Source organism: Myotis daubentonii, chromosome 15, assembly GCF_963259705.1.
Source record: "Myotis daubentonii chromosome 15, mMyoDau2.1, whole genome shotgun sequence".
NCBI classification, from domain to species: Eukaryota; Metazoa; Chordata; class Mammalia; order Chiroptera; family Vespertilionidae; genus Myotis; species Myotis daubentonii.
In genome coordinates this window covers 11713192-11735915 of record NC_081854.1, presented here as the reverse complement: position 1 = coordinate 11735915, position 22724 = coordinate 11713192, and the positions used below count along the sequence as shown (strand labels likewise).

General features: G+C 50.8%; 1 protein-coding gene across 5 annotated transcripts in view; it reads right to left on the bottom strand.

Annotated features, from left to right (window-relative positions):
• The window catches only part of ERCC1 (ERCC excision repair 1, endonuclease non-catalytic subunit), a 202341-nt gene that overhangs the window by 326 nt on the left and 179291 nt on the right, over positions 1 to 22724 (bottom strand). Inside the window, exons 1-9 of one of the 5 annotated variants that reach the window (XM_059666151.1) lie at positions 21846 to 21982; positions 21257 to 21368; positions 19837 to 20052; positions 14927 to 15030; positions 14107 to 14206; positions 12555 to 12631; positions 1670 to 1769; positions 329 to 400; positions 41 to 109 (exon numbers count right to left, since the gene is read on the bottom strand). In XM_059666151.1, the coding sequence (XP_059522134.1) occupies positions 41 to 109; positions 329 to 400; positions 1670 to 1769; positions 12555 to 12631; positions 14107 to 14206; positions 14927 to 15030; positions 19837 to 20052; positions 21257 to 21349 (831 nt within the window). In that variant the 5' untranslated portion in view covers positions 21350 to 21368; positions 21846 to 21982. Of the gene's footprint in view, positions 1 to 40; positions 110 to 328; positions 401 to 1669; positions 1770 to 12554; positions 12632 to 14106; positions 14207 to 14926; positions 15031 to 19836; positions 20053 to 21256; positions 21371 to 21603; positions 21630 to 21845; positions 21985 to 22724 lie in introns of those variants that run through there. The other 4 variants (XM_059666153.1, XM_059666152.1, XM_059666154.1 and 1 more) reach the window with 4 other exon arrangements.

The window sequence follows — 22724 nt, the reverse complement described above, 5'->3', positions numbered from 1 at the left end:
TCCTGCCCCTGACCCCTGAGCCCGTTCCCAGATCTCTTACCTTCTGGGGCCCCAGGCCCGGGCACAAGGCCAGATCTTCCCTCGATGCGGCTATGAGCTGTTCCAGAGACTGAGGAAGGCGGGAGTGAAGGGTCAGGGGAGGTGAGCATAAAACTCTGCCCCGCCCCAGCTGATCAGGGATCTAAGATATTCCTGGAAGGAGGTGATGGTTGTGGGAGGGCAGGGAAGGCAGGAGGGCAAGGAAGGGGGGAGGGGGGTTAGGGAAACAGTAGGGGGCTTCCTCGGAAAGGCACGGGTAGAAATGCCTGTACGGACACAGGAATCTTACCCCAAAAGTGGTCAGGAGGGTCTGACTGTCCGTTTTGTTGACGGACTTCACAGTGGTCAGACACTCAGTCACCTGGAAGGGGAGGAGGAGGCAGAGTGTGTTGGGAGGAGAAAGGACTGAGCCCACGAGGGCAGTGCTGTTACCACTGTGTCCCCAGACTGCCTTGCATGCAGTGCTGCTTAATAAATGCTTTTTTTTTTCTGATAAAGAGGTCATCTTAGAGTGATCCCCAAATAGCTGAAAGGGTGTCGGTCATGCAACGAGAAGATAAGTGCCACTTGTTTATCTCGAGTTCGTTCTGCCCGGGGAAGACCAGGCTCTGAAGTGGGAGCTGTGTTCAGACCAGGCCCCACTGCCTACTCCCTGTGAGGTCCTGGCACAGGAATCATCTCTAGGCCTCCATTTCCAGGCAAAAGGGAGTCCTAGCAGTACCCACCTCAAGGGTGGCTGCAGGCATCCACCATTACTCTATCACTAGAGGCCCGGTGCATGACATTCGTGCACTGGGGTGGTGGTGGGGGGTGTCCCTCAGCCTGGCCTGTGCCCTTTTGCAGCCCAGAGCCCTCATAGAGGCATGAGGCTCCTGCCACAACAGCTGTACTCGCAAGCTGTGAGCCCAGCTTCTGGCTGAGGGGCGCTCCCCCATGGGGGCGCACTGACCACCAGGGCGCAGCTCCACAGGTGGTCAGTGCGCATCATAGCGACGGGTAGTTCTGCTGTTTGGTTGATGTGCATATTACCCTTTTATTATATAGGACTGGAGCCCAGATTCAATCATTTGTTCAGTGGATAGTCCTCGAGCACCCATTGAGAGCTGGGTGGTGCTGGGGACACAGCAGGGACCAAGACAGCCCAGCTCTGCCCTCCTGGGGCTCCCAGTACAGTGTGGGAGACAAATTAGTTCCAGACAGTGCTGACTCAGATGGGCTGGGATGGGGGGTCCATTGGGGGCACCTGGCCTGGCCTGGGGATCAGGGAAGGCTTCCTGGAGAAGAGAGCAACAGAGCTCATGTGTGAAAGATGGGATACTGAGAGAGGCCGGTAGGTGTGGGAGAAGGGACAGAATGCAAGGGCAGGGGGTGGCAGGGCCTGGTAGAGCAGGGCAAGAAAGCCAGGCTTTCCCTGAGGGCACTGGGGAGTCAGGACGGTTTTGAGCTGGGGAGGGCAGGATCAGGTTTGTGCTTAGAAAGACCCCATTAGCTGCTGTTCGGGTGGGATAGGGGAGACTGGAAGTGGAGGGTGGGGTTGGGGAGGAGAGGCATGACTAGTGATCGGAAATGAAGCCCAAACACCCAGCAAGGTGCTGGGGGCGGGCCGGGCAGGGGGGTGACGTGGCCTCACCCGGGAGACGAAGTCCTGCTCCAGCTTCTCCATCAGAAGGTCTGCTGGCTTCTGCTCGTAGGCCTTGTAGGTCTCCAGGTACCGCCCGGCCTCCTCGGGGCTAGGGTGAGAGGACATTGGGGTCATGTTTTAGATTCATTTCATTATGGTAGTAATTGCTGATGCTAAAAATTTCAAGCTCTAATCTATAGGAAAATGAACAGCCCTAGCCAGTTTTGCTCAGTGGATAGAGCGTCGGCCTGCGGACTGAAGGGTCCCAGGTTCAATTCTGGTCAAGGGCACATGCCCGGGTTGAGGGCTTCATCACCAGTAGGGGGCGAGCAGGAGGCAGCCAATCAATGATTCTCATCACTGATGTTTCTATCGCTCTCTCCCTCCCCCTTCCTCTCTGAAATCAATAAAAATATTTTTATTTTTATTTTTTATTTTTTTTTAAATATATTTTTATTGATTTTTTACAGAGAGGAAGGGAGAGGGATAGTTAGAAACATCGATGAGAGAGAAACATCGACCAGCTGCCTCCTGCACACTCCCTACTGGGGATGTGCCCGCAACCAAGGTACATGCCCTTGACCGGAATCGAACCTGGGACCCTTCAGTCCGCAGGCCGACGCTCTCTATCCACCGAGCTAAACCGGTTTTGGCAATAAAAATATTTTTACAAAGAAAAATGGCCCTAACCGGTTTGGCTCGGTGGATAGAGAGCGTCGGCCTGCGGACTGAAGGGTCCCAGGTTCGATTCCGGTCAAGGGCATGTACCTTGGTTGCAGGCACATACGCAGGAGGCAGCTGATTAATATTTCTCTCTCATCGATGTTTCTAACTCTCTATCCCTCTCCCTTCCTGTCTGTAAAAAATCAATAAAATATATTTAAAAGAAAGAAAGAAAAAATGAACATTCTCAGCCTCCTCTAAATGCCCCCCGGGTATTTTACACATTTTTTCTGGCTAAAGACCAGAGCTTGGGGACCCTGACCAGTTGGTTCAGGGCTCACTTCCCACATGAGTGACCCTGAGCCAGTGATTTTAACATCTCTGGGCCTCAGTTTCCTCATCTGTCAAGTGGGCTGGTGGCAGAACTGTGACAGTTCAGTGAGTCACCGCTCTGTCAGGGCCTGGCATGGAAGCCTGTTCAAGAACTGTCAGCTATTCTGGAAGGGACGCCAGCGCCGGGACCCTTTGCTGCGGCTTTGAGAGAGCAGAACCAGAACTACTGTTTATCTTCCCAACCACAGGAAGACAACCTCATGAGCATTCCTACCACCAAGAAAAGCAGCTTCTGAAAGGGTTCCGATACAGCCCACCTTCTCCTTGGCTGGGTAGCTAGTTGGTTAGAGTATCTTCCTGATATGCCAAGGTGGTGGGTTTGATCCCCAACCAGGGCACATATAAGAAGTAAGCAATGCATGTGAAACAAAGCAATGCTTCTCTCTCCCGCCCCTTCCTCTCTCTAAAATCAATCAATCAATCAATACGTTAAAAAAAAAAGCCCACCTTCAAAAGAAAAGCTCAGCCCTAACCGGTTTGGCTCAGTGGATAGAGCGTCAGCCTGCGGACTGAAGGGTCCCAGGTTCGATTCCGGTCAAGGGCATGTACCTTGGTTGTGGGCTCATCCACAGTAGGGGGCGTGCAGGAGGCGGCTGATTGATGTTTCTCTCTCATCGATGTTTCTAACTCTCTATCCCTCTTCCTCTCTGTAAAAAAAAATCAATAAAATGTATATTTAAAAAAAGAAAAAGCTCAGAGTGCTGACTGCTGAATCCTTTGTAGCAATAAACATGATTTAATAATCACCATTAATTTTGACCATAGGCCCAGTTTTTTGACACGTAATTAACTGTTTCAAACAGTGGAAACAGCTAAATCATCAAAAGGGTCTATATGTGCTGGCCTTTTTCCTCTGGAAATTGAGACTACTGAACTGAGTCGAAGTAAAGTATTTGTCTTGCATTTTGTTAGCCTTCAAAATCCAGCTAGTAAAAAATGTTGATTAAATGTCGATTGTATTTTTTATTCCATTCTTGAAAGAAACGTTCATTTTTCTAATTCTTCGGGATATTTTGCAGCCATTTAATAAATGAGACAGCTCTGTCTTCTAACGTGGAAAGATGTCCACGTTATATTGTAGAATGCAAAAATGAAAGCAAGTTATAGAACTGGGTCCAGTGTGCTAGCCTGTGTGTCCTGAACAAATGTCATTACAATAATAATAATAATACCTGCTGCATAGAGAGAAAAGCTGCAAAGGCCATTTTATGGAAAAAACCCGCCAGCTCTACACTCTGCTACTTCCCACACAACAGAGTGACTTTTATACTTGCTTTTGCTTTAATATACAACTAATACATAAATACATTTTTTCCAAATACTCCAACAGTATAGACGTACATACCCGGAGGGAAGGCAGAGAGTTACAAATATCCTTTGGCCTAAAAAACCCATTCCCGGGATTCAGGACAGAAGTAGGAGTGTTGGTGGTAACAGCAGAAGATAGACCACCCCAGTGTCTACCAATAGGGGTTGACCTGTTCCATCTACACAATGGAATAGTTTAACGGCTGGAAAAGAATGTGGATCCAGACAATGAGATATGATTCAGTGATTAAAAACAAGTGACCGCCCTAACCGGTTGCTCAGTGGTTAGAGTGCGAACCTGCAGACTGAAGGATCCCGGGGTTCAATTCCAGTCAAAGGCACATACCTCGGCTGCAGGCTTGGTCCCTGGCACCAGCCAGGGAGTGTGCAGGAGGCGACCAATCGATGCGTCTCTTTCCCACTGATGCTTCTCTCTCTGTTTCTCCCCCTCCCTTCCATTCTCTCTAAAAACTCAATGGAAAAAATATCCTCGGGTGAGGATTAACAACGACAACAAAAAAAGTGAGTTACCAAGACATGAAAAGACATGAGGAACCGTCAGAGCTCAGTGGAAGGAGCCAATCTGAAGAGGCGTGTGAGACAGAATACAATCTAGGCTGGTGTCTGCCCCGGATTCCTGGGACAGAGCTGCTGAGACCCTGTGAGTTCTTAAGTGACAAGAGCCCCGGAACATCTTCTGTTCTAATGAGGTGACTCTCGGTGGGCTCCTGGGTGGGGCTGGTCACCGGAAAGTCCAAGCCATGATTAGGAACCTGGAAGTTTCTGCCCCAGCCCGACGCCATCCTCCGGGACGGAGAGGGGCTGGAAGGGAGTTAATCATTGATGGTGCCGACGTGCGGGAGCTTCCTACTCTCTCAGAAGCACGGGTTCAGAGAGCATCGGGGCTGGTCAGCACATCCACCCCAGCGGCGTGACTCACGCCCTCTCCACGGGGACAGACAGTCCTGCACTTGGATCCTCCCAACCTCGCCCTCAGTCTCTCCTCACTGGCTGTTCATCTATCTCCTTTAACGACTGGTAAACAGCCTGGCCGGTGTCTCAGCTGGTTGGAGCGGCGTCCTGTGCACCAAAAGGCTGCGGGCTCCATTCCTACTCAGGCCTTGGTTTCGGCCCGATCCCCAGTCAGGGTGCGTTTGGGAGGCAGCTGATCAATGTTTCTCTCCCCACCCCTACTCCCCACTCTCTAAAATCAATTAAAAAACACATCCGCGGATAAGGACTAAATTAAAAAAGAAATGAACTGGGAAACATAAGTCAGTGTTCCGCTGAGTTCGATGAGCCGCTCCAGCAAAGTGTCAAGCCTGAGGGGTCGTGGGGACCTCCCTCTATAGCCGCTTGGTCGGAAGCACAGGTGACGGCAGCCGGCGCCTGGAGTGTGTGTGGGATCTGACTGTCTCCAGATAGATGGCGACAGGATTGAGTTAAATTGTAGGAAACCTGAAGGGTCCCAGGTTCAATTCCGGTTAAGGGCATGTACCTTGGTTGCGGGCACATCCCCAGTAGGGGGCATGCAGGAGGCAGCCGATCGATGTTTCTCTCTTTCTCCCTTTCTCTCTGTAAAAAATCAATAAAATATATTTGAAAAAAAAATTGTAGGAAACCAAGCCGGTATCGCAGAGGATTGCTTGGTGTGGGGAAAACCCCGCACATTTAGTGGCCGGCAGTGGAGTGCTTTGTGAGCAGTGAAGGAGACACAGGATAAAGACCCGCAGTGAGGAGGAACTGGGGCTCTCCCGGCACAAGAGGGCCCCGGGTTCTCCACTTCAGCTGTATACTCTATGACTCCAGTAGGACATCCTGGAAAAGGCAAACCGTGCAGACAGTACAAAGAGCAGTGGTTGCCCGGAGGGAGGGAGGGATGACGAGGGAGAACACAGGAACTATTACGTAGGGCAGGGAAACTATTCTGTAAGCTGCTGCCCCGCCCCACCCAAGAGAGACAGAGAGGGGCTGGAAATGGAGTTAACCATTGGATGCAGGAATTTCGGACGCATGTCATACCTCTGTCAAGACCTATAGAGTGTACAACACAACTGTAACAAATGTATCACACTAATTAATACAAGATGTAAATACTAGGAGAAATCGTATGTGGGAACTCCATACTTTTTTTTTTTTTTTTTAATTGACTTTAGAGAGGTGGAGGGAGCCCGGCTGGCATGGCTCAGGTCAACCTATGAGCCAGGAGGTCATTTCTTTTTTTTTCTTTTTTTTTAATTTTTATTTTTTTTAAATTAAATCTTTATTGTTCAGATTATTACATTTGTTCCTCTTTTCTCCCCCCATAACTCCCCTCCTCCCAGTTCCTGCCCCACCCTCCGCCCTCACTCCCCACCCACTGTCCTCATCCACAGGTGCACGATTTTTTTTTCTCCAAAATATATTTTATTGATTTTTTACAGAGAGGAAGGGAGAGAGATAGAGAGTTAGAAACATCGATGAGAGAGAAACATCGATCAGCTGCCTCCTGCACATCTCCCACTGGGGATATGCCCGCAACCCAGGTACATGCCCTCGACCGGAATCGAACCCGGGACTCTTGAGTCCGCAGGCCGACGCTCCATCCACTGAGCCAAACCGGTTTCGGCGGGTGCACGATTTTTGTCCATTCTCTTCCCGCATCTCCCACACCCCTTTCCCCCACAAGAATAGTCAGTCCATTCCCTTTCTATGTCCCTGATTCTATTATAATCACCAGTTCATTCTGTTCATCAGATTATTTATTCACTTGATTCTTAGATTCACTTGTTGATAGATGCATATTTGTTGTTCATAATTTGTATCTTTACCTTTTTCTTCCTCTTCCTCTTCTTAAAGGATACCTTTCAGCATTTCATATAATACTGGTTTGGTGGTGATGAACTCCTTTAGCTTTTCCTTATCTGTGAAGCTCTTTATCTGACCTTCAATTCTGAATGATAGCTTTGCTGGATAAAGTAATCTTGGTTGTAGGTTCTTGGTATTCATCACTTTGAATATTTCTTGCCACTCCCTTCTGGCCTGCAAAGTTTCTGTTGAGAAATCAGCTGACAGTCGTATGGGTATTCCCTTGTAGGTAACTGAGTTTCTTTCTCTTGCTGCTTTAAGATTCTCTCTGTCTTTTGCTCTTGGCATTTTAATTACGATGTGTCTTGGTGTGGTCCTCTTTGGATTCCTTTTGTTTGGGGTTCTCTGCGCATCCTGGACCTGTAAGTCTATTTCTTTCACCAGGTGGGGGAAGTTTTCTGTCATTATTTCTTCAAATAGGTTTTCACTATCTTGCTCTCTCTCATCTTCTGGCACCCCTATAATTCTGATGTTGGTACGCTTGAAGCTGTCCCAGAGGCTCCTTACACTATCTTCGTATTTTCGGATTCTTTTTTCATTTTGCTTTTCCGGTTGGGTGTGTTTTGCTTCTTCGCATTTCAAATCTTTGACTTGATTCTTGCGCTCCTCTGGTCTGCTGTTGGGAGTCTGTATAGTATTCTTTATTTCAGTCGGTGTATGCTTAATTTCTAGTTGGTTCTTTATCACAACATCAAGGGTCTCATTAGATTTCTCGAGGATCTCATTTAGTTTATCGGCGGCTTCTAGACAGTTCTTGAGAGACCTTAAAAGTGTGGTTCTGAACTCTATATCTTCCATTGACAATTTTGTCCTGTTTCTTTGTCTCCGCATTTTGTTATGCTTTCTTGGTGCACCCCCTAGTGGTCTTTGTGCGCAGTCTTGTAGTTAAGCCTTGATTGTTGTAGCTAATACTAGGGGGGATTTGACCTCCAGGCCAAGTGGCTGTGAGAATCAGCTGTGTCTGCAGTGAGAGAACTTCTGTCCTCTAGGGAGGTGCTAATCTGGCGTTTGCCTGAGGCTATCCAGCAAATGCTTCTGTGCAGGGCTTGGGTAGGGCGGGTAGCACGGGAACAACAGGGTGGGCCGGAGAGAGCAGTTATGGCTGCTCTCAGTCCTGTCCCCAGGGGCTCTGCCTCTCTGAGTCCCAGCAACCGCTGCAAACCTCAGAGAGAAGGCTGCACTCACTCCGACCGAAGCCAGACAGTCCCGCTTCTCCCATTTGAGTCAGGGTCCCTAAAGACTCGCCCAGATCTGGAGCTCAGAGTCTGCGACTCCCTCCCAATTGAAAACGCCAACCGCGCCCTCAGCCACCAGCCCACTCTGCATGCAGTCCTCACCTCAGTATTTGACTTCAGCACTGCGCCTCCTCTGAGTGTCCGTATGCGTTTCTCTTTCCTCCTAGTTGTAGGACTTCCACTCAGCCAGCGTTCCTGTGGTTCTGGGTGATGTCCGTTCCGTCTTTTAGTTTCACTTTTGAAGTAGTTGTTCAAGGCAGCAAACTCCGGCGTTAACCTATGCCGCCATCTTGGTTCTTCCCATGAGGTCATTTCTATCTCTCTCTCTCCCTTCCTCTCTGAAATCACTATATATATATATATATTTTTTTTCTTTTTTAGAGAGAGACGAAGGGAGAGAGAAACATCAACTGTTTGCCTACTGCCTGCATCCCAACCGGAATGGAACCTGCAACCTGGGCATGTGCCCCGACTGTGATCGAACCCACCACCCTTTGGTGCACGGGATGACACTCCAACCAACCGAGCCACACCGGCCAGGGCAGAAGTCTGTACTTTCTGATCAATTTGTCTATAAACTTAAAACTGCTCTTCAATAATAATGTGTACTGATTTTTTAAAAAGTGTGGGTACTATATTGGACTACTGCACAGCCATGAAACAAAGAATGAGGCTGCTCTCTACACGGACATGGAAAAGACCTCCAGATAATGACACCGCAAGGCACAGAGCAGTCTACGGACAGTGCCCAGCACACTGCTCCGACTTACGACTTGTCGGCTTTACAATGCGCAGAAGTGATGCACACCCAGCAGAGACCGGCCAGGCTGCCACGCCGTCCTGCAGGGAAGGTGTATTCACTGCATTTCACCTGACGGTACTGTCAGCTTACAATGGGCTTACTGGGCGGTAACCCCATCCTAAGCCAAGGAGCGTGTGTACGCAGTATAAGAAAGGAAGGAAACAGATGTTTTCGCACATGCTGCTTGTGTTTTATAGAAACATTGAAAGGGAACCAAGAGACCAACACCAGTGGGAAGGGGAAGGGGAGTAGGAGGGAAGGGGTAGAGGAGACACTTCTCCGTATATATTGCTGATTATATGTGTGTGTATATACTGAGTGGCCAGATGATTATGACCACCCCATCAGTACAATGAAGTGAATTAGTTATGCAAATAATAATAATAATAAAACCTTGAGAGTATTTGCTTAGGAAGTTTTCAATATTCAGTATTTTTGGAAGTGTCAATGAAGTACTGATGGGGTGGTCATAATAATCTGGCCAGTCATAATAATCTGGCCACTCAGTGTATATGCAGTCTACACATTATACCCTTTCTATATCACTTCTGAATTTTGAACTACATGTTACAGCCTGTGTCACTGCACACACAAGCAGGGATCATCAGCAAGTAGAAATTCCAAGTGCAGAAATTTGTGTGTCTATTTTCTGGTTTTTAAAAATTATTATTACTATTAAATTTACTGGGGTGACGTTGGTTAATAAAATTATATAGGTTTCAGGTGCACAATTATATAATACATCATCTGTACACTGCATTGCATGTTCACCACCAAAGTCTAATCTCCTTCCGTCACCATATATTTGACCCCCTTTACCCATTACTACCTCCATGTTTTGACAGTCAATCACGTCTCCAACCAACTGAACATGCGGGTGCCCGTTTCATACTCTCCGTCTTGATGTTTTCACCAAATTAATGGGTGAAAAATGGCACCTCATTTTTCAAATTTTACTTTTTTCCTGATAAACTATAATATGGTTGATTAATTTTCTAGGAGTTTTTGGCCACCTGTATTAGACTTTTTAAAAATTGGGTCACCTTTTTCTTCTTGACTTGTAGGAGAGTCTTTATAAACATAGAATGAATATTAGCATTTAGCCCTGCCTGCTGTGGCTCAGTTGATTGTAGTTTCGTCCCAAACACCAGAAGGTGGCAGGTTCAATTCCAGGTCAGGGCACATACCCAGGTTTTGGGTTTGATCCCCCATTGGGGCATGTGCAGGAGGCAACCGATCGATGTTCCTCTCTCACATCAATATTTCTCTCTCTCTCCCTCCCTTCCTCTCTCTAGGGTTAATTTAGTATTATTATTTTTTAAATCCTCACCCAAGGATTTTTTTTTTTAAAGACAGTGGAAGGGAGAGGGAGAGAAAGAGAGAAACACCGATGTGAGAGAAACACATCAACTGGTTGCTTCCCGCATGCCCCCTAACCAGGGTCGGGAGCCTGCAAGCAAGGAACATGCCCTTGACCGGAATCGAATCCAGGACCCTTCAGTCCACAGGCTGACGCTCTATCCACTGAGCCAAACTGGCTAGGGTTTTAGATTAATTTTAAAAATAAATAAAATATAAAGTTGGCTGTGGCTTTGAGGTATTAAAAAAAAATAGGATTGAAAAAAACAACAACATAAAAATCAATGGAGGAAATGTCCTCAGATAAGGATTAACAACAAGAATTTAAATATATTTTACCATCCTATCTTATATAATAAAAGGGTAATAAGAAAATTGACCCTAACAGCAGAACGACCAGAACGACCGCTTGATCAGTCACTGTGAGGCGCACTGACCACCTTTCAGTCCCTTCCCCCGGCCAGCAGGCTCCCATCACCCGATGGTGAACGGGGAACCAGGAGTGGTTGGTGGCTGGGAGTGGGGCCAGCAGCCAGCAGCCGAGGAAGATGGCCCTGATGGCAGGCCAGGCCTAGGGACTGTACCCGTGCATGAATTTCTTGCACCGGGCCTCTATTATAAATATAATTTGCATGTCCATATATAAATTAGGGACCTTAAATCTGTTACATACACACCTAGTCTTTTTTCTTAGTTTGTCATTTGCCCTTTTATTGTTGTTGTTAATCTTCAACCGAGGGTATTTCTTCCACTGATTTTTTAGAAAGAGTGGAAGGGAGGGAGAGAGACAGAGAAACATCGATGTGAGAGAGACCCATTGATTGGTTGCCTCCTGCACGTCCCCAACTGGGGCCAGGGATCAAGCATGTAACCGAGGTACATGCCTTTGATCAGAATCGAACCCGAGACCCTTCAGTCCTCTGGCAAATGCTCTAACCACTGAGCAACAGGCTAGGGTTGTCATTTGCCTTTAACTTTGTTTACAGTATCTCTTAACATCCAAAAGTTTCAAATTATAATTTTCTCAAATCAGCCAATCTTTTCCTTTATGGATTTAGGGGTTTATGTCTTGCTTTGGAAGACTTTTCATACCCCAAAATTATAAAAAATATTCTCCCATTAAATTTCTTGTAACGCTTTTATTGTAAAAAAATTTTTTTTGGTTAAGCCTCACCTGAGGATATTTTTTCCATTGACTTTTATTCCCATTGATTTTTATTCCCATTGATTTTTAGAGAGAGTAGAAGGGAGGGAGGGAAAGGGGCAGAGAGGGAGAGGGGGAAGAAGAGAGAGAAACATGGATCAGTTACCTTCCTTATGTGCCCCAATCGAGGATTGAAACCACAACCCAGGTATGTGCCCTGACCAGGAATGGAACCAGCAGTCTTTTGGTGCATAGGACAACATTCAACCAACTGAGCCACTCTAGCTGGGCTATTGTACTTTTTTTCCCCAAAATATATTTTTATTGATTTCAGAGAGGAAGGGAGAGTGAGAAAGAGATAGAAGCATCAATGAGAGAGAATCATTGATTGGCTGCCTCCTGCACACCCCTTACTGGGGATCAAGCCCACAACCTGGGCACGTGCCCTTGACAAGAATTGAACTTGGGACCCTTCAGTCCGCAGGCTGATGCTCTATCCACTGAGCCAAACCAACTAGGGCTATTGTACTATTTTTAAAAAAATATATTTTATCGATTCTTTTACAGAGAGGAAGGGAGAGGGACAGAGAGAAACATCCATGAGAGAGAAACATCGATCAGCCGCCTCCTGCACCCCCCCCCACCGGGGATGTGCCCGCAACCAAGGTGCATGCCCTTGACTGGAATCGAACCTGGGACCCTTCAGTCTGCAGGCTGATGCTCCATCCACTGAGCCAAATCGGCCAGGGCTATTGTATTTTTAAAAAAATCACTTGTCAGGATTTTCATTTTGTTTATGGTGTGAGAGAGGGGTTCTTTTTTCCCCCCAATTGGAGAACCAATCTATGGTCTTTAGAGAGCCAGACGTGCAATTAATTGTTCAGCTAGATTTTATGTCTAATTCATAAGTGACTAGTACGGTCCTGGGAATTTGATCTACGTTACCTGCCTTTGTGCCTACATCCCTACAAGAAAGACAGTAGGACCCTATTTTACAGATGAAGACATTGAGGCCAGAGACAGGCAGTGCCTGGACCAGGCTCACAGAGAGTTCATGGGAGGAGAAGGGAAGGGCTGAGAAGGTTGGGGGAGAGGAATGACTCTCGGGATAGAGCCTGACCTGGCTGGGAGCCTCGATCTCACCTCCAGGCAAGGACCAGGGTGCAGTCTGCCAGGATGCACATCTTAGCCAGCTCCTTGAGGGCCTGCTGAGGATCTTTCTGGGCAGAGGAGAAAATCAGAATGAGAGATCTGGGAGAAAGCAACGCATTATAGTCTTGAAAACACAGTGGCTTAGGATGCCAGGAACCTTCCATTCAATTGACACTCCCTAAGCTCCTACTGGGCGCCTGGCCTGTGCTGGGCAGTACCAGGACCCAGCAGTGACCGAGACAGCCCTGGTTCTATCCTCCTGGAGCTCAGTCTGAAGAAGGGACAGACCCATCCTCAGACAGTGAGGACCCAGAGTGGCCAGAGCTGAAGGGGCTGGGGGTGGGGAATCCAGGGAGCCTATGACCTGGGTGAGTTCAGGGAGAGCTTCCGAGAGGAGAAGACATCTGAGCTGGGACCTTACGGAGGATGAAGAGGAGTAAAGGCAGCACAGGAGAGCAGAGAAGGGAACCTTAAACATAGGGAGGAGCACGTGCAAGGATGGGAGGAAAGAGAGGGCTGGAGCAATTGCAATCACTAATATGGGATGGAGGATGGGAAAGAAAGTTTTTTTTAAAAATTGACTTTAGAGAGGGGGGGGGGAAGGGGGGAGGAGGGAAGGGGAGAAACATCCATATGTTGTTCCACTTATTCATGCATTCACTGGTGATTCTTGTATGTGTCCTGACAGGAGATCAGACCTGCTACCTTGACATATTGGGACAACACTCTAACCAAGGGAGCCACCTGCCAGGGCAAAAGAAGGGGTTTTCACACGGGAGCTTGGGCATGAGCCCAGAGAGCTGGGCAAGGGCCGGGACACAGAGAGCGTCCTGGGCCATGGCGAACACTGGGAAGCCACTTAGGGTATTTTTGGTTGTTGTCAATCCTCACCCAAGGATATTTTTTCCACTGATTTTTTAGAGAGTGGAAGGGAGGTAGGAGGGAGGGAGAGAGAGAGAAACACTGATGTGAGAGAGACACATTGATTGGTTGCCTGACTGGGGCCAGGGATCGAACCTTCAGCCCTTGACCAGAAATCAAACCCAAGACACTTCAGTACATGGGCCGATGGTCTAACCCAGGGCTGGGCAAACTTTTTGACTCGAGGGCCACAATGGGTTCTTAAACTGGGCCGGAGGGCCGGAACAAAAGCATGGATGGAGTGTTTGTGTTAACTAATATAAATTCAAAGTAAACATCATTACATAAAAGGGTACGGTCTTTTTTTTTTTTTTTTTTTTTTTTTTTTAGTTTTATTCATTTCAAACGGGCCGGATCCGGCCAGCGGGCCGTAGTTTGCCCACGGCTGGTCTAACCACTGAGCAACAATGGCCAGGGCCCATTTAGGGGTTTTAACACCAGACGTGTGCGTTAGGAAGACCCCTCTGGCGGCTATAAGGATGAGAGGGGTCAAGACTGGAGGCCATGAGACACTTGCATTTCTCCCTGGAAGGGGTTCAACAGTCCCCTTGGCTACCAGGAGCCCCAACTCTCCCCGCTGCACAGGCGGGGCAGTGAGGCTGGAGGGGGGACCCCTGCTTACCACATCCACCTGCACGAGCAGGACCCGCAGGGCGAAGCTCTTGCCCAGGCTCTGCAGCCGCTCGTGGATGTAGTCCGGGTGGAGGTTGTGGTAGCGGAGGCTGGGGAAGGGGGAGGAAGGATTGAGAGGTCTCGTGGCCCCGAGTTCCGGGGAGCCCTTCCTCACGCTAACACGCAGGGAGCTGGGGCAGCCTGCCTCTCCCTTGCAGGAGGGGCACAGAGGGGTTTGCAGCAGCAGCTGCCTGGCTCGGGCTCCTGCAAGGTTGGCCCCAGGGTCCTCACTGAGGAGGGGAGACTGGCTTCAGGCAGAGGAGACCAGTGCCCTGAAGAGCAAGGCCGGGACCTGCGCAGCTGGTCTTGGGAAGCAGGGGCCACGCCAGGACTTTGGCTGATGGGGGTGGGGGGGCTTCTGCACCTGGGAACCAGGGGGCATCCTGCCCAGGAGCCGCCAGCTCTCGCGCCTACAGGGAGGCCAGCAACTCAGAAGTTTCACTTCCCCTTTGCCTCTGTCTGGAGAAGGGCTCCGGGTTTAACCGGGGTGGGGGCGGGGGGGAGGTCAGGGAGATCTGGCTCTTGTCAACTTCAGTCCTGGATGTTGGAGTCACTCAGTCTGGGGCATGAGTGACCCGGCCCCCAACCTGCTCAGACACAGGAGTTGGCCCTCAGCTCTTGTCACTCCGGGCACCCCCAGGCCTGGCCTCCTCCTCCCACCTGAGGCCCAGAGCCCACAGGGCCACGCCTGGCGGTCTCCTGGGGAAGAGCCTAGAAGACCAGCGCACACCCTCCCGTGCCCTCCTGAGGTGGGACAGCCCAGAGCTCACCTGAGGAAGAGGGCACAGGTGCTCTGACCCAGCACGTAGTCAGGAACCACGTCGCCGAATTCCCAGGGCACGTTGCGCACGAACTTCAGTACGGGGTTGCCCCTCTGGGGAGGGAGGGAGAGCAGAAGCCATGAACAGGGATGACCCTGGAGCCACGGCCACCCCAGGGCCCCCCCACCCCACCTCTCTCAGGACCTCTCTCAGCACCTCTCCACCCTTCTCCTGCCCTGCGCCTGGGTCTTGCAACTTCTCTCTCCTCCTCTGCCTGGCCAGTTCGGCTCAGTGGTTAAGCATTGAACCATGAACCAGGAAGCCACGGTTAGATTCCCTGACACCCATGACGAAGGGAGAGGGAGAGAGAGATAGAAACATCAATGATGCCGAAACCGGTTTGGCTCAGTGGATAGAGCGTCGGCCTGCGGACTGAGAGGTCCCAGGTTCGATTCCGGTCAACGGCATGTACCTGGGTTGCGGGCACATCCCCAGTGGGAGATGTGCAGGAGGCAGCTGATCGATGTTTCTCTCTCATCGATGTTTCTAACTCTCTATCTCTCTCCCTTCCTCTCTATAGAAAATCAATAAAATATATTTTAAAAAAAAGAAACATCAATGATGAGAGACAATCATTGACCAGCTGCCTCCTGCATGCCCCACACTGGGGATCCCTGGCATGTGCCCTGACCGGAACTGAACCATGACCTCCTGGTTCATCGGTCGATGCTCAACCACTGAGCCACACTGGCCAGGCAGACTCGCCTCCTCTTGAGCCCAACATGTCCTTGACATCCCAGCTCTAGGTCCCGCTCCCCGAGTCCCAGGCTTGAACTGAAGGGTCCCTGGGTCTGTCTCTAATTCAGCCTTTTCCCCCAGCCCAATCTGGGTGTCCTGTGGCCATCGGACACTTCCCCTGGACGTCCACCTCCTGTGTCCAAACGGCCCTCAGCATCTGCCCTCCCACCTCCTTCTCCTCCCCCCGGCTCCATTGTCCAGAGACCCCGACTTGGTCACGGACACTTCCCTCTCTTCCTCCTCCCTCTCTTCCCCCTCCCCCTCCTCCTCCTCCAGGTAAGGATCTGCCATGAATGTCTCCCCTCCACTGCCAGCACCGTTGCCCAGGCCCCCACACCACACCACGGCCTCCTGGTCTCCTGCCCCAGTGGTGTCCCCAAGTGGCCACCCTCCAAACCGCACCCAGAAGGGTCATCCTTCTCCTCCCAGCTCTAAAGCCCGCTGTGGCTCCCCAGCACCTTCAGGAGTCTCATGTGGCTCCACACGTTAGGCTCCTCTCCCGTTCTCCCCTGACCTTACCCTGTCACCTAAAACTGCAATTCTCCAGGGAAGTCAAGCTCTAACCCAGTGATGGCGAACCTTTTGAGCTTGGCTTGTCAGCATTTTGAAAAACCCTAATTTAACTCTGGTGCCGTGTCACATATAGAAATTTTTTGATATTTGCAACCATAGTAAAACAAAGACTTATATTTTTGATATTTATTTTATATATTTAAATGCCATTTAATAAAGAAAAATCAACCAAAAAAATGAGTTCGCGTGTCACCTCTGACACGCGTGTCATAGGTTCGCCATCACTGCTCTAATCCATCCAGTAAGTATTTAATGAGCACCACCCGTGTGTCTAAGTGCTGGGGATATAGCAGTGACCCAGACAGACAAAGTCCCTGCTCCCGTGCGGGACACAGACATTAAACAAAATGATCTCGGGGATGAACGTGTGATTGCCAAGTGAGGTGGGGTATGGTTCTAAGAGCATGGGACCTGCTCTCGTGGTGGGTGTGGGTGATCAGAGCAGCCGGGGCACCTGGGAGCCATGGAAAGGCTCTGAGCAAGGGAGGGACGGATCGTACTTTAACTTTTGAAGGACATGACCAGAAGCAGGAGGACAGACAGTGACAGGTGGGGAGAAGGTGGTGAGACTGGGACATTCGCACATTCCTGGTGGGAATGTAAAACGGTGCAACTTTTTAGAAAATAGTCTGGGAGTTCCTGAAAAAGTTTAACATGGAGTGACCATGTGACCAGCAAATCCACTCCGAGATCAATACCCGAGAACGGAAAACATTCATCCGCACAAAAGTTCGCAGCAGCATTTTTATAATAACAAAGAAGTACAAATAACCCAGGGGTTGTCCACCAGTGGAGGAATGGATAAACAGGACGTGGTAAATCCACAGAACGGAATACTACTCAGCAACGAGAAGGGATGAATGAACCTTCAACAAGCTCAGTGACAGAAGCCAGTCATCAGCTGATGGACGTTTGAGTTCTACCCACTTTTTGGCTATTGTGAATAATGCCGCTATGAACACTGGTGCACAAGATTTTGTGTGGACGCACATCTTCATTACCCTTGGGTATGTACCTAGAAGTGGACTTGCTGGGTCATATGCTAACTCTATTATTAAACATTTAAGGAACTGCCAGATCATTCTCCAAAGTGGCTGCACCATTGCACATTCCTACCAGCAGTGCCTGAGGGTTCCAGTTCCTTCGCAGCCTCACAGCACTCGTTATTGTCTGTGCTTTTTAGTCTAGCCATTCTAGTAGGTGTGGGTGGGATCTCATTGTGTTTATTTTTTTTTTAAATACTAGGGGCCCGGTGCACTGGGTGTGTGTGGGGAGGGGAGTGTCCCTCAGCCCAGCCTGCCCCCTCTCACATACTGGGAGCCCTCAGGCGTTGACCCCCATCACCCTCCAATCGCAGGATCGGCCCCTTGCCCAGGCCTGACGCCTCTGCCAGAGGTGTCAGGCTTGGACAGGGGACCCCCATCTCCCCCTGACCACTGGCTCTGGCCCCCGCCCAGGCCTGAGGCCTCTGGCCCAGGAATCATGCCTGGGCAGGGGACCCCCATCTCCCTCTGATCGCTTGCTCCACCCCCCGCCCAAGCCTGATGCCTCGGCCAGAGGAGTTGACCCTCATCACCCTCCGATCACCTATCACCGGATCGGCCCCTTGACCAGGCCTGAGGCCTCCGGCAGAGGTGTCAGGCCTGGGCAGGGGACCCCCAGCTCCCCGTGGTTGCAGGCTTCGCCCCTGCCCAGGCCTAACGCCTCTGGCCTAGGCGTCCAGCCCGGGCAGCGGGGACCCGCAGCTGCAGCGGCCCCGCGATCGTGGGCTCCGCTTTAGGCCCAGGCAAGGGACCCCTAGTTCCCGGGACTGCCAGCTTCGACCGTGCCCAGCTCCCATCGCTGGCTCCACCCCTACTTCCTGCTATCACTGGCCAGGGCGGAAAAGGCACCTGATTCTCAGATCATGGCTGGGGGGCAGGGCAAAGGCGGCCCCAGGGCCGCCTTTGCCCTGCCCCCCAGCTCTTAGCTCCCCCCTGGGTTTCCGATCACTGTCAGTGGCAGGGGGCTTCTTCCTGCTTTCCCTTTCGCCTCCCTGCATTGTGCCTACATATGCAAATTAGCCGCCATCTTGTTGGCAGTTAACTGCCAATCATAGTTGGCAGTTAATTTGCATATAGCCCTGATTAGCCAATGAAAAGGGTATCGTCGTACGCCAATTACCATTTTTCTCTTTTATTAGATAGGATGTTTATTGTCTTCAAAGAGGAAGGGAGAGGAAGAGAGAGAGATAGAAACATCAATGATGAGAGAGAATCATTGATTGGCTGCCTCCTGCACTCCTGGGCGTATGTCCTGACCAAGAATCAAACCACTGAGCCACACCGGCCAGGCACTCATGGTAGTTCTGATAAGCACTTCCCTGGTGGCTAATGATATTGACCATCTTTTCACCTTTTTTTTTAAATTGTTGACAGTTTTACAGATGACCCCCAATTCCTCCCAGCCCCTGCCCCACCCCATCGTTTCACATTCTGGAGTCCTATTGTTGTCTTTGTATAAAGAACACCGGCTCCATCAACTGTGGAGACTTTATGCTTCCTTTCTATCACTCTATCCCCTGAGCCTAGAACAGCATCTGGCAACCTCTGAATGCATTTGTGGACTGTAAGTGGATGAACCCCCATTTTATTTTATTTATTTATTTTTAAATATATTTTATTGATTTTATAGAGAGGAAGGAAGAGGAATAGAGTTAGAAACATCGATGAGAGAGATCAGCTGCCTCCTGCACGCTCTCTACTGACGATCAAGCCCACCACCAAGGTACATGCCCTTGACCAGAATCGAACCCGGGACCCTTCAGTCCACGGGCCGACGTTCTATCCACTGAGCAAAACCAGTGTTTAGGGTGTGAACCCCCACTTTAAAGGCACAGATGGGTTAAGCCACTTGCCCAAGATCACACAACTACTATGCAGCACAGCAGATTTGAATTCGGGTCTGTGTTCAATAAATAGTTTTTGAATAAAGGAACAAAACTGGGGTTAAGAAATGTAGCTGCACTAACACAATCACACCCCTGATAAGAACAGTCAGTCTGCTGTGGATGGAATGTGTCTGTCCCACCAAAAGTGAAACCCTAACCCTCAATGCAATGGGATTAGGAGGTGAGGGGAGGTGATTAGGTCATGTGGGTGGAGCCCTCATGAAGGGGATTAGTGCCCTTATAAAAGAGACCCCAGAGTTCTCTCACCCCTTCCTTCACTGTGAGGACACAGTGGGAAGACAGCCCTCTATGAACCTCACCAGACACCAATTCTGCACGTGCCTTGATCTTGAACTTCTCAGCCTCCAAAACTGTGAGAAATAATTCCAAAACTTTTGTCTAAGCCACCCAGTTTTTGGTATTTTTGTTATAGCAAAATAAAACATGTGGGGCAGCATCAATCTACACACAGTAGTTGAATGAATGAATGAATGAACTGTGTTGCTGACAGTACAATGGCCAGAACTTAGACCTCCTTCCACTGCCTACCAGAAAGCCATCCTTATTAATATTTTCCCCACCAAAACTTAAAGCCCCACTTCTCCATCCTCCTCCTCACCTGCCGGGGGCTCACAATGATGCTGTTGGATTTTGCCCCTGGTTTGGGAGCCTGGTTGGGGGTCTCTCCTGCCTGGGGTTCTGGCCCGGTGGGGGGTGCGGCTCCAGCCCCTCCTGCAGGTCCCGAGATAGCATACTCAGCGTAGGTCTGAGGGGCCGCCTGGGCTGAGGTCTCCGTGGTGGGATGGGTCCGAGTGGATCTGAACAAGGGCTTAGCCTGTGGGGAGAGATGGTGGGACGGATCAAAATCAGAATCTCTCTACTTCTCCCAACTTCTCAGCCTCCACCTTGGTCCCAGTCACCATCTTCTCTCCCTGGGACCACTGTCATCATCTCCTCACCAGTTCCCTGCCTAACCCTCACCGCCCCCCACACTGTCATATCATGTCCGTCCTCCGCCTATAGCCTGCCTCAGAGTAAAAGCCAAAGCTGTCACCAGAGCCCACTCTACCTGCTTTCCTTACTCAGCCCCATTGGCCTTCTTGCTGCCCTCAAACTTGTCAGGCTCTCTCTGACCTCAGAGCCTTTGCACTGGCTGTTCCCTCTCCCCAGATGTCACGTAGCTCGCTCTGTCACTTATTCACGTCTCTGCCAAGATGTCACCTCCTCCGAGAGGCAGTCCTTTGACTGCCCTACCTAAGGCAGCACCTCTCCTCCATCACACCCTATATCCTTAGCCTACTTTCTCTTTCTTTTTTTAAAAATATGTTTTTCTTGATTTCAGAGAGGAAGGGAGAGGGAAAAGGGGGAATAGAAACATCAATGATGACAGAGAATCATTGATCGGCTATCACCTGCACGCCCCCCCACCCCCCTTACTGGGGATCAAGCCCACAACCTGGGCATGTGCCCTGACCTAAACTGAGCTGTGATCTCCTGGTTCATAGGTCGAAGCTCAACCACTGGGCCACACTGGCTGAGCCCACTTTCTTTTCTTCATAGCACATTAGCAGCAGCCAGTACTCAGCACCAGCCCACTGCTTTCCTATGAGGAGATCTCCATGTTCCCAGTCCTTCGGTTTACCAAGAGATGTCAAAAGTGCCAGCTTTTTTAAAAAAAAACAACAACAAAACGGCAAAACCTTCCAATTCTTAAATGTCAGCAAGAAACCCGGGCCTTGCAGGGTGCTGGCCACATAAAGCACATCCCGGGGCCACTCGTTTGCTGCCAGTTCGCAGCCTCTGCCTTAGCCTCTCTTGGAGCCACCAGGACGTTTTACAGACAGAGAAACAGATGGAAAGCAAAGGGCTGATTTCCCAAGGTGACCCAGGCTCCAGCATTTCCTAACCCTCCCGTAGCCCCACTGCCCCCGCCCCCCACCCCCCCCCCCACCCCCGTCCCCGTCCCCTTCCCTCCACAACCCTCTCAGCCTTCCAGCGGGGGGCCCCCAGCCCCACCCCCGCCCATCTCTCTGTCCTACCCCAGCAGGAGGGGCCTCATCCCCGTCTAGGGGTATGAGGAATTTCTTCCTAGTGGGCGGCTCAGCGGGCGGCCGCACTCCCCCTTCGTCCATCCCACGGCTCTTCTGGGGCCTGTAAATGAAGACAGGGCGGCGGGGCGAGTGAGACATCAGCGTCTGCATTCCCATCCCCCCAGCAGGAACCCCCACTCACAGCCATCTGTCCCCCACCCCGCCCCCCAAAATCCCAGGCCTCCATTGCAAACACCCAGCGCCCCAGGTTCTCCGATGCCCCGTCCCGAGGGAGCCTCCACCTGCGGCACGCCCCGCCCCACGAGGCCCCTGCGTCCCATTCGTCCCTCCCGCACCGTACCCCGCCTTTCCAGCGCCCGCTCCGCAGCGGTCCCCACCTTCCGTCCGCCCCGCCCCAGGGATCGCACCTGGATGCCCGCCCCGCCCTCCCTCCTGTCCATCTCGGACACCGCAACTGCTGATTGGCTTCAGCGGCTGCCAATCGCCACCAGCAGCCTCCAGCCCTCTCCCCCTCCACCTGTCTCCCCCCTGCCCTTCTCGCCCCAGTCCCCTTCGTCGCGGTGCCGGGAGGACTCACCGCCTTGTCCCCGAGCCGCTGGGAAAAGAGCGGCGCGGCCAGAGCGTCCCCGGGCTCGCTGAACTTCCGGCCTCTCTAGCCCTCGAGCCCAGAGCGCGGTCCCGCTCAGCTCTCTATGGTCGTGGAGGACTGTGCAGGTTAGGGCTTGGGGAGAGCAGGCGGTCTCGCGGCCTGAGCGTCTCTGGTTGCCAAGCAGTTCAATTTCAATGCCCTGATTGAGCGCCTCTTGTGTGCTGGGGCTCCGGACAGGGTTCCCTGAGCGGGAGGTGGTGGGAGATCACACATCCTTTATCTCTGTGAGGCCTTGGGGTTGAGCCCCAGCTCTGCCATGGACCTGGCCTCAGTTTCCCCATCCATTCTTTTATGCCACACACATTCCCCAAGCGCCTCCTCGGTTCCCGGCCCTGAGCCGGGCAGCGCTAGTGACACTCCGGTGACTAACGATAGTCCCGCGCCTGGAGCTCGTAGTGCAGCGGGAAAGACAGACGTGGGCTTCCAAACCGTGAGAGACCCAGAGAGGGCAGGGCTGGGGCAGGAGACCTCAGCGGCCGAGGCAGGGGGTGCGTGGGGGTGCGTGGGGGTGCGTGGCTGATGTGTGACGGAGGAACCTAACCCCGCGTGAGGGTCAGAAAAGGCTTCCTGGAGGAAGGGACATGGAGCAGACCTGGTTGATGAGTTGCAGATTAGTCATTTCCTGAAAGCATAGTACCACGCTGTTCTAACTTGCAGCTCTCTGATTACTAAGGAGAGAGAACATGTTTTCGTGAGTTTATTGGCTTTATGTATTTTGTCTGTTGTGAATTGCTTGCTCATATCCTTTGCCCACTTTTTAAATGGGGTTTTATGCCTTTTTTATTACTATTAATTTGTAGGAGTACT